A 12,323-nucleotide genomic window follows, 5' to 3' on the forward strand; every position below is an offset into this window, starting at 1 on the left:
TTATTAATAAGTAGACAGCTACAGTTAACTGTGGAGTTGGGTGCAAACCAGAAAATTGTGCAAATTGACTAGATGATGGAAGGAAGGTTATGACAGCAACCTTTCCCTCAAAGTCAGCTAAACAAAAGGGCTAGTTGTTGACATCAGCAAGATGGGTAGTGCACATGCTGCTGTTTACATTAATAGTGCTGAGGTTGAGAAGGTTGAAATGCTAGGAGTGAACATCACCAATATTCTGTCCTTGTCCAAGCACGTTGACCCGACCCCCATGAAAGGTCACCCGTGCCTCTAGTCTCCTGAAGAAATAAAGAAATTTGTTATGTCTCCTTTTACCCTCATCATTTTTTTATCAATGGATCATAGAAGCTATACCCTCCATGAACTCTCTACACTTTTTGTTGCCTCAGTAAAGCAGTTAGCATAATCTAAAATCCCATCCAACCTGGACATTCCCTCTTCTACACCATCCGACAGGAGATACAAGCAAAAGCATTTACCACCAGGCTCAAGGGTGGCTTCTGTGACTATTGAATGCTTCACTAGTACGATCAGATGGCCTCTTGACTTCACAATCATCTTTCTATCTGTCTACCTGCTCTCTCTGTACAGTAACTTTTATTCTGCACTCAGTTATTATTTTATCGTGTATTCCTTCAAAACACTACTGTAGTGAATTGATCTGTAAAGGTAGCATACAAGACAACTTTTGCACTGTTACTCAGTGCATGTGACAGTAATAAACCAGGTTACCAATTTGAAGCAATTTATCACAGCATTTTTCTCTGCACAAAGTATGATACCAACCATTGGAGTGTTATCCATTTGATGTTTTTTGTCTCGGTTTGACCAGGACCCATTGTCGCATTCAGTTATGCTACATAGGTATCAGTTATTCTAGTTTCACTTTGGTGTTCAGCTTTGGCCCACAATGTCTCATGGATACCCTGTTCTGGATTGCCAGATCTTTTAGATCTATTTATCACAGCATAGGTACCTCCGAAAAACAATGGTAGGGGTCCTTGGTGCAAAGGAAGTTCTTGTGAAGACAGAATCATCCATGGTGGTCATTTTTACTTTAGGACAGGTGCATCTGTCACATAGAATGCTGAGAGAGAAGTTGAGTAGATTTATACCTCAGTTTCCTAACTTCCTGCTGTGGATTCAGTCAAGCAACTTTGTCTTTCAGTCTAAGTCAGTGCTCCTGTTGCTGCTATCAAGCAGGTCATGGTGATGGACATTAAGTACCCTACCTAGAGTCAATCTTTGCCTTGCTGATTTGTTCTTCCAAGTACTTCTGTACCAGAGGAGCAGTGCTGTTTCAATTGAGAGAGAATGTAAAATCAGGAAGAAGCTTCCTTGCATGTGTTTGACTTGATACTATGCATTTTTATGTGGAGTTAGTGTTGCATGCTCCTAAAGCTGCTCCCTCGTGTGTACTCCCAGTGGGAATGTCTTGCTGGTGGCAAGGTCCCAAGGACTGAGATGGAGGAGTTTGCATGTTGTATGTAAGTCACATTTTGCAGCTATGATCATACCAGCTTGTTCTTGATCACTCCTTGTGACATTTTAGACACTGGTCCATAGATGTTTGTGAGGATGGCTTTCAATCTTGAATGAGCTGGGAGCAACCAGGTCAATGCAAGATGAGCACATCAGTTCTGTTCTTCCTCTGTTTTATTGTTCTATCATTGTGCTGAGGTTGTTTCTCCTATATGGGGCTTCGACTCCATATTGGGAATATTTTGTGCAGCTTTGTCCTCCATATCCATGCATATTGTACTTGACTCAGAAGGCAGTGCCATGACGATTCATCTATTTGATTTTTGGATCAAAATACTTGTGTTCTGAGGAGATAGTGAGCTGAATTGACAGTGTCCTCTGGAATTCACAAGAATTCCTAAATGTCTAAAAAGTCACAAGGAGTGACCAAGAACAAGTTGGTATGATCATAGCTGCAAAATGTGACTTACAACATGGAAACTCCTCCATCTCAGTCCTTGGGGCCTTGCCACCAGCAAGACATTCCCACTGATCTTATCGAAGAAAAACAGAACTTTGTGATTTTATTAAAGTGGAAGCCAAAGAGCAGTTTTCTTTTAATGGAACTAAAAATCATAGCTTCATAAGGGATAAATTGCTTAAGATCGGGAAAAGAGAAATTATACTTGGCTGGCTGTCTTTATAATTCTGCTCTTCTCGTGTCTTTGAACCTGATCTTGAACTTGCAACTCTTTAATTTCTCTTTATATGGTGAAACTCCAAATAAAGACAGTGCTGTTAATTTGATTGAATTTTGTTATCAATTTGTATTCAGGTTTTTTGGTGATTTATTATTTCAGGGTGTTTAGCTTGCATCCATATCATTAAACAATTTAATTATTAACTTGTACTACAATTTTTTTTGTTTCTCTGATCCACAGACTCCAGATGCAAATGGTTTTACGGCACTTATGTCAGCTGTTTGTGAGGGACATTTAGACTGTGTAAAATTGCTGCTATCCAAGGTAGGTGCAATATACCCCTGATGCCCCTCCTCCTTCCCTTTTTCCCATGATCATATCCTATAAAGATTCCTTCTTCAGCCTTTTATCTTTTCTAACCATCACTTCCTAACTTCTCACTTCATTCCCCCACCCACCTGTTTTCACCTATCATCTTCTAGCTTGTATTCCTTCCCCTTTCCCCCCTCTAATTCTGGCTTTTCCCCCCTTATTTCCAGCCCTGATGAAGGCTCTTGGCTCAAAACATTGACTGCTTATTCATTTCTGACTGCCTGACGTTCTCTGTTCTTCCAGCTCTTTGTATGTGCTGCTTCGATTAAAATTGGTCAGATGTGAAGCAACAGACTGGTGTTCATTACTTAGATTCTCGTTAATAATATTGTTGCTGGGTAGACTCTGTCTTTTGGGCTGCCTGTGAGGGACAGCCATACGATTTAACCTGAGTCTAGTGTTTCCAGCCTTGCACTAAACACTGGTGCCATTTGTCAAGAGCACTGTCTATGGTTCCATTAATCTGGAGCAAACCCTTTTCAGACAGTTCCCTTACCATGACCTGGTAACTTGGCTGTGGGAGGACTATCTTCTCTCCCTCTGGTTCTCTGAACAACAATATAGTCCTGCTGTTTTGATCGGCCCCTCAATGTGTTAACCTGGTTACAATGATCTTTTATAACTCCATATAATCTTATTAAATTAACATTTGTAGTTTCTTTCTCTGTACTTTCAATTTCTGTCATCTTATGTTCTGTTGCTCTCTTTGCACTGTGGATCTTTTATTAGGAATTTCTCTGATAATAAAGATCATGAAATTGATGTTTTGTAGCTAAAGTAACTTCAGGAAAGGTTTCTCAAGCTGTTGAATTTGATTATAAATGTAAATTTCTTAATTACTGATGTTTATTATAATTGCAGTGAATCCTGCATGTGGACAAAATCCAAGAATGGCCCTTCTTGGAATTATTTACCAGGTTACTATATCTGTTTTTTGATGAACAAGATATAATGTATAAATGCTTGTTTTTAGGTAGGACACTAAATAGAGAGTGGTGTCAGCCAAGAAAAGCATTCCATTCGAGTTCTGCTATGAAGTTGTAAGAGATTCTTACAGGCATTGAGTCGGGGCTACAGATCCTGGTCTTTGAAATATTATGAAAATTTACAAGGAATTCAATTGTCAAAGGAAAAATAAATAACTTTGTCTCCAACCTTCACCCTGCCCTCAAACTTACCTGGTCCATTTGTGACACCTCCCTCCCCTTTCTCGAACTCACTGTCTATCTCTGGAGACAGCTTACCTACTTATAAACACATGGACTCTCACAGCTACCTGGACTACACTTCTTCCCACTCTGTTGCTTGTAAAATGCCATCCCCTTCTCTCAATCCCTCCGTCTTTGCCGCATCTGTTCTCAGGATGAGGCTTTTCATTCCATAACAAAGAAGATACCCTCTATTTTCAAAGTAAAGTGCTTCCCTTCCTCCATCAATGCTGCCCACAACCACATCTCTTCCATTTCATGCACATCTGTTCTTACCCCATCCTCTCACCACCCTTCCACGGATAGGGTTCCTCTTGCCCTCACCTACCATCCCACCAGCCTCCGCCATCTTCAACAGGATTCCACCACTAAGCACATCTCCCCGCCTTCCCCCCACCCCACTTTCTGCTTTCCAAAGGGATCACTCCCTACGTGACTCCATTGTCCATTCATCCTTCCTGGCATAATGTGGCACCCATCATACCACGGTGTCTCGTTCTCCCGGTGTGGTCTCCTGTATATTGGTGGGTTGGCAGACAGCTTCGCTGAGCACCTACACTCCATCCCCCAGAAGTAGCGGGATCTTTAATTCCGCTTCCCTTTCCCATTGCAATATGTCAATCCATCGCCGCCTCTACTGTTGCAATGAGGTCACACTCAGGTTGGAGGAACAGCACCTTGTAATTCCGTATGGATAGCCTCCAACCTGATGGCATGAACGAAGGTTTCTCGAACATCCGGTAATGCCTCCCACCCCCTTCACCATCTCCCATGCCCTTTTCCCTCTCTCACCTGATCTTGCCTGCGCATCATCACCATCTGCTGCTTCTCCCCATTTTCTTTCTTCCATGGCCTTCTGTCCTCTCCTATCAGACCCCCACTTCTCCAGCCCTTTATCTCTTTCACCAATTCACTTCCCTGCTCTTTACTTCATCCCTCCCCATTCAGGTTTCCCTCGTCACCTTGTGTTTTTCTCTCCCCATCTTTTAAATCTACTTCTCGTCTTTTTTATCCAGTCCTGCTGAAAGGTCTAGGCCTGAAATGTAGACTGTACCTTTTTCCATATCTGGCCTGTTGAGGTCCTCCAGCATTTTCTGTGGGCTACCATAATGCTGAGTGCAGCTGGCTGGGTTGGATTGGTGTTTTGTTGAATCTGTATCATGGACCAAGCAATAGCTTGGCCTGCAACTAATTAACAGTCCCAATCAGTGGGCTGGAGCAGGTTCACTGGCAGCCCACATCGAGGACATCTGCATTTTAAAATTAAGTTTATTTTGGATTTTACCAAAATTTTGTGCAAATAGAAGTCAGTATTCTGCCTAAGTATGATCCCTGGATACCTGTGGCTTCTCAGGTACTGTTTCTAACTTTGAACATGAAATTCACAACTATCAAAAAAAATGAAAGTACTTTTTATCTGTGAAGTTGACCATCTGATGTAAAAAAATTTCCATTTAAATTATCAAAGTGCTTCTGTACATGGAAATTAGATTTTGTAGCTGAAAGGACAAGCCAAGTTTCTTGTATCCATCCCTTCCATAGTAGAAAGCAAAAAAAGTCCTCTTTAAAAAAAATCATTGCATAATAGCATGATTCATTCAAATTTCATGCTCTGCTGTGAAGCATATTGGAGCTTATCATGAGATCCCAAGCTCCAATCTGGGATGATCTTAATAAGTGAGTGTGCCATTTGAAAAATGAATGCTGGGATGCTGTGTGATCCCATTGAACTTCCTATTTTCAGTGAGTTTAAAAAGTTCATGGATTCAATCATTCTTTAAATTGCCTAGATGTTATTATGGTCAGCCCATGACAAAGTGCACTAACTTCCACGGTAGTATTGTTGGCTTGCCACTGCACTAATCTCCAGACTAGACAGCAGTGAAATAATCTATAAACCTTTTGTCATCCCAAAATATTAGTTATTCTCCATTCTGTATTATTTCCAACATCTAGAATTCTGGTACCCACGTACTTTCCACATTTTTTTTTGCTTTTTTTTTTCTTTGTCTCTCCCTTCTTACACTCATTGCTGGTTTATTGTGACAATGAATGGTTAAGTTACTTGTCACCAGAAATACACACAAAATTCTGGTGGAACGCAGCAGGCCAGGCAGCATCTATAGGGAGAAGCACTCTTGACATTTCGGGCTGAGACGTCGACAGCGCTTCTCCGTATAGATGCTGCCTGGTCTGCTGCATTCCACCAGCATTTTGTGTGTGTTGCTTGAATTTCCAGCATCTGCAGATTTCCTCATGTTTGTCACCAGAAATATTCATTATATCTTGGGCCTCAAGAATCCAGATTGGCCAGAACAGGCAATAAAGTTTTCATTGAGAAAAAAATGTTTTCAGTGAAAGCTATGATGAGAGGCATTGATCATATGGATAGTCAGAGGCTTTTTCCCCATGGCTAAAATGGCTAACACGAGAGGGTACAATTTTAAGGTGCTTGGAAAAAGGTAGAGAGGGGATGTCAGGGGTAAGTTTTTTATGCAGAGTGGTGAGTACGTGGAATGGGCTGCTGGTGATGGTGGTGAAGGTGGATATGATGAGGTCTTTTAAGAGACTCCTGGATAGGTACGTGTACCTGAGAAAAATAGAGGGCTGTGGATAACACTAGGTAATTTCTAAAGTAAGTACATGTTCGGCACAGCATTGTGGGCTGAAGAGCCTGGTTTGTGCTGTAGGTTTTCTATGTTTCTAATAGAGGAACAGATCTTAAATCACTGAGGCATGGAGATGACAGATCTTCAACTGATTTTGGAATTGCTAGTTTGAGAATACGATTGAAAGCAATTTGGAAATTTGATTTTGTAAAACAACTGCAGAAAGAAGTTAATCCGAGAAAGGAAGATAAATCTGTGTTACAAGTTTTGGTAAAATGATCACAAATAGTCAGGGTTGTGATCTCAATTGCCTTGGGAGAAAAAAGCGAGCTGGAGCAAAATGACCATTAACATGGGTGCTGTTTAATTGGTGGGAAAGAAGTAGATAGAACAAAAGGACAGTGAATTTCAAGCAGCATGAACAACAGAAACTTGGACAAAAACCTGAGGGTGATTGTTTTTCTCATTTCTTCCCTCAAACTTTACAATCTTGGAATGAAGATTTATTAAAAAGGGTTACAGATTAAAAAGGGTGCTATTTTCCTTGTGAACCTTTATGGGTCACTTATGAAGAATTCCATGCTCATAAGGTATTCAGAGAGATATTTCAGATGTGTCAACATCTACTGTCTCTCAATGATTAGTTTCTATTTTAAAAACTGTTTAATTATTTTTAGTGTTTTACTATTCACCACTTTCTCTCATTTTTCTGGATGTTTTGTAGCTGCGTATGTTATGAAATCTGATTTAATTTTATTATCAACTGAGATCTAATTAAATTTACTCTTAAAATTTGAGTATTTTGTCACTACCTACTGGAATTCTGAATTTGTATATTTTGTGTGGGTTCTAATGGCTTTTTTTACATCTTCTACCTTCAGGGGCAAGATGTGAACAAGATTGTAGTAGCTGGTCGTAAGCCCATCCACTTTGCGGCAGACAGTGGGCAGCTTGATGTGCTGGAGTTTCTGATTCAGGAGGGAGCAGATATTAATGTAAGCTAAGAGCAAGTATCTAAATCTTGGTTTTGACATAACACAATGGTTGTTCTAGGTGTACCTGAAGAAAATGATGATGTAGTTGCCAATCTTAACTGAAGCTGAATCATCAAAAGTTTAAAATGTTTATTTTGCTAGTTTTGACCCACACCAAGCCCAACCCTTCATAACTATATTCTTGATGCTCAAAAATAAATGAAAACGCTAATGTTAAATTATTGTCTAGTTGCCAGTATTAGATGGTTTGTAACCAAGTGCTGAAACAACTTGGAGCAGAGTTGGAGATTCTGTACCCAGAATTTTTCAAGAATGGGGACTAACTTTCAGGTTTGCTCAGCTTCGTTGTTAGAAATGAGTGGCAGAATGCATGCTAATTTCTGATACTAATCACAACTAGCTGTGTAGTTTTGTGATGCAAAGAATCGGACTATAACTAATATATTTCTTTGATAAAGGGATGTCCAAGTTATTGTCTGTTTGTGTGGGCAAGCTCGTAAGCTGGAAGCTGTGGGGGAGAAAGGGTACAAGGCAATCATAGTATATACAGTGGTGCTAGAAAGTTTGTGAACCCTGTAGAATTTTTTCTGTTTCTGCATGAGTATGACCTAAAATGTGATCAGATCTTAATGTAAATCCTAAAACTAGGTAAAGAGAACCCAATTAAATAAATAACACAAAAAAATCATTATATTTATTTATTGAGAAAATGAGCCAATATTACTTATATTTGTTGGGAAAAATATGTGAACCTCTGGGGTAATGCCTCTACAAAAGCTATTTTGAGTTAGGTGTTCCAATCATTGAGATGAGATTGGAGGTGTGGATTATAAAGGTGCCTGCTCTTCTCGAGGAAGATCTGTTTATGTGCACCATGCCTCGATCAAAACAACTTTCAGAGGACCTTTTGAAGAAGACTTGTAGAGATGCATGCAGCTGGAAAAGGCTACAAAAGCTTCACTAAAGACCTGAGTATTCATCAGTCTACAGAAAGAGAAATTGTCTACAAATGGACAAAATTTAGTACTGTTGCTACTCTCCCTAGAGTGGGCATCCTACAAAGATCACACCAAGAGGACAACGTGAACTGCTGAAGGAGGTGAAAAAGAACCCAAGAGTAACAGCAAAAGAGATGCAGAAATCTGTAGAACTTGCAGAAGTCTCTGTTGATGTGTCCACTATAAGAAAAACACCGAACAAGAATGGTGTTCATGGAAGGACACCACACAGGAAATCACTGATCTCCAAAAGAAACATTGCTGTACTTCTCAAGTTTTCAGAAGACCACCTGGATGATCTACAACACTTTTGAGATAATATTCTGTGGACAGGTGAGACAAAAGTTAAACTTTTTGGCAGAAATATTTGGAGGAAAAAGGGCACTGCACGCCAACACCAAAACCTCATCCCAACTGTGAAACATGGTGCAAAGAACATTATGGTTTGGAGCTGCTTTGCTGCCTCAGCCTGGACAAATTGCTATCGATGAGGGAACAATGAATTCATAATTGTATCAAGACGTTTTACAGGAGAATGTTGGGGTAGCAGTCCGTCACCTGAAGCTTAATAAAAGTTCAATAAAGCAACGAAACAATGATCCAAAAGACAAGAGTAAATCAACTACAGAATGGTTTAAAAAGAAAATTTTTGTTTTGGAATGAATGAGTCAAAGTCCTGACCTTAATCCTATTGAAATGTGAAAGAATCTGAAGCAAGCAGTTCATTCAAGGAAGCCTACCAACATCCCATAGGTGAAGCAGTTTTGTAAGGAGAAATGGCTTAATATTCCTCCAAGCCAATGTGCAAGACTGAACAGCAGTTACCAGAAACCTTTGCTTGAAGTTATTGCTGTACGACGGGTCACACCAGTTACAGAAAACAACGGTTCACATACTTTTTCTACAAATACATGTAAAATTAGATCATTTTTCTCAATAAATAAATAAAAAAGTATAATGTGTTTTGTGTTGTTTATTTAATTGGATTCTCTCTATCCAGTTTTAGGATTTGCATGAAGATCTTTTTAGGTCATATTTATGCAGAAATAGAGAAAATTCTACGGGGTTCACAAACTTTCTAGCCCCACTGTAGACCTGTACGAGAGGATGATAACTTACTTATTGGATCTTGAAGATGGCAGAGAACAAAAATGAAGTCAATTAACTGTTGATGCTCACTTTACATTTTGAAACTTGTTGCAGGAATTGTAGGCATGGATTTGCAGAACTGCCACATATTTAAGAATATGGAGCATCAAGGCAGTAAAAGTGTCTACATCAGACTGTTGTTTATTGATTTCATCTCTGCCTTCAGTACTATAATTCCACGGAAACTCACTACCAAACTCTGGATTCTGGGAATCAATGCTTCCCTCTGCAGCTGAATCCTTGACTTCCCGACCAATGTACCGCAATCAGTAAGGGGAGGCAGCAGCAAACTCTGCTATGATTATTCTTAACACTGGTGCACCACAAGATTGCATCCTCAGCCTTCTATTCTACTCCCTGTATACTCACCACTGTTGCCAGGTTCTGCTCTAGTTTGATCTACATGTTTGTAGATGAATGATAGCACCATTTTGAATCTCAAATAATGATGAGTCAGACTCAGAAGGAGGAGATAGACAGCTTGGTGATATGTCATTACAATAACCTTTCCCTCTCTCTCAACAAAGAAAGTTGGTCATTGAGTTCAGGAAGGTGGAGGGTGGCAGTGCAGATGCTTGTGTTTGCATCATCAGTGTTGAGATTGAGAGCTTCAAGTTCCTGTGAGTGAACTTCACCAATATTCTGTCCTGGTCCAACTACGTAGATGCCATGACGAAGAAAGTTCACCAGACATCAATTCCTCAGGAGGTCAGAAGAAATTTGATGTGCCCCCATGGACCTTTACCAATTTTTGTCAATGCACTGTAGAAAGCATCCTATTTGAATCCATAATGGCTTGGTATGACAGCTGCTATACACAGGTATGCAAGAAACTGCAGAGAGATGAAGACACAGTTCAGTACATCACAGAAGCAAGGCTCCCCTCTATGGACTCTTGCTCAACTTCTTGCTTTCTCAGTAAAGCAGCCAGCTTAGTCAAAGACCCTTAGGCATTCTTTCTTCTCCATTCTTCTGTCGGGAGAAAAGCTTGAAAACATGTTCCACTGGGCTCAAGGACAGTTTCTACAAGAAGATGAACTCTTATGCTTTGTTTACATGCACTGTACTTTCTCTGTAGTTGTTAGATTTTATCCTGCATTGTTATTATTTTACCTTGTTCTACCTCAATGCACTCTCAACAGTATACAAGCAAGCTTTTCACTGCATCTGAGTACATGTCATAATAAACCAATTCCAATGAGTGCATGCTTGATTCTCAGTATGGCCCATAGGGTATGCTCCATGCTATATGATGTTATGATGTAGAAAGAAGATTATGAAGATATGTGAAAAAACATAAATGCAAGATTAAATTGTATTCGTCCCTTAGAGAGTGTGGATCAAATAGGGAGATGCCAAATGAAATTTATAGGTTATAAAATATTGATTCTTTTGTTTGTTAAATTGTTAAACTGAACAGTCCACGACCATTACAGAGAATGAAAGGAATAGCTCAGAAAACAATCTCTCCATAGAAGGATATTGGAATGTTAATCACCTTACGACGCATATATAATTAACACCGTTTATTGAATTAGATCACAATTTATTTAATATGATGTAGAGTAATTGATGTAATCTAATTAAATGAACTGGAATAATATCAGTTAGCACAAACACGATGATATACCTAACGCCACTTCATTGTAATGTACAGAGCAAAACAATGAAAGCAAAATAGACAATAATCCAAAAATGGTTGCCTCATAGTCAACAAAATACTCAATTTGTAACAGAAATACACTGAACAATACAGCACAATACTGGCTCTTTGGCCTATGATGTTGTGCCAACCTTTTAACCTACTCCATCCTTCCCTCCTACATAAGCTCATATCTCAGCATTTTTTTCATCCATGTGCATATCTAGTAATGCCTTTAATGCTCCTAAATACATATTGTTAGGGAAGATGGGATAATTTAGTGAACCTGCTATATACTTTTATTTTCTCATTCTTCCAAAGTAGCTAGTGGTGAAGGCCTGCAGGAAAAGGCCAGTAAGGCTGATACGAGTGGTGGGAAGGTTACTTGAGGGGATTCAGAGGGTCAGAAACTACCAGCATTGGGAAAGCCAGGAGGCGAGGGGTGGTCGGAGTGGCTTTCTGTATGAGCTATCTTTCCTCATATTTTGATGACACAAGTTTGTGTACTATTGTCATATATACCAAGGTACAGTGGAAAAACTTGTCTTGCATGCCTTTCATAGAGATTGATGAGAGTGGTGGTAGACATTGCCTACATAGATTTAGCAAGGCTTTTGACAAGGTCCTGCATGGTAGGCTAGTCTAGAAGGTTAGATTATATGGGATCCAGGATTAGCTAGACACTTGGATACAAACCTGGCTTGCTGGATGGAGACAGAGGGTAATAGTGGAGGTTTGATATTCAGATTGGAGGCCTGTGACCAGTGCTGTACAAGTCAGCTATTGTTTGTCAGCTATTTTAATGGCTTGGATGCCACTGTTGTTATATGTTTATAAATAGGCGGATGATATCAAAATTGCTGGCATAATAGACGTTGAAGGAGGCTGTCTAAGATTACAACAGGATCTAGATCATCTCAGGAAGTAGGCCCAAGAATGAGATGAAATCTAACTTGGACAAATGTGAGGTAAGACCATAAGATATAGGAACAGAAGTAGGTCATTCGAGTCTGCTCCACCATTCAATGATGAGCTGATCCAATTATTCCAGTCATCCCCAATCCCCTGCTTTCACCCCTTACCCTTTGATGCCCTGGCTAATAAAAAATCTATCTATCTCTGCCTCAAGTACGCCCAATGATTTGGCCCCCACAGCCACTTGTGGCAACA

General features: G+C 39.8%; 1 protein-coding gene across 1 annotated transcript in view; it reads left to right on the plus strand.

Moving 5' to 3' along the window:
* mtpn (myotrophin) overlaps nucleotides 1-12,323 on the plus strand; it is a 79,723-nt gene that overhangs the window by 48,067 nt on the left and 19,333 nt on the right. The window contains exons 3-4 of the mRNA XM_059978192.1: nucleotides 2,421-2,504; nucleotides 7,251-7,364. Of these exons, the coding sequence (XP_059834175.1) occupies nucleotides 2,421-2,504; nucleotides 7,251-7,364 (198 nt within the window). The remainder of the gene's footprint in view (nucleotides 1-2,420; nucleotides 2,505-7,250; nucleotides 7,365-12,323) is intronic.

The sequence above is a fragment of the Hypanus sabinus genome, chromosome 8, assembly GCF_030144855.1.
Source record: "Hypanus sabinus isolate sHypSab1 chromosome 8, sHypSab1.hap1, whole genome shotgun sequence".
Taxonomy (NCBI): Eukaryota; Metazoa; Chordata; class Chondrichthyes; order Myliobatiformes; family Dasyatidae; genus Hypanus; species Hypanus sabinus.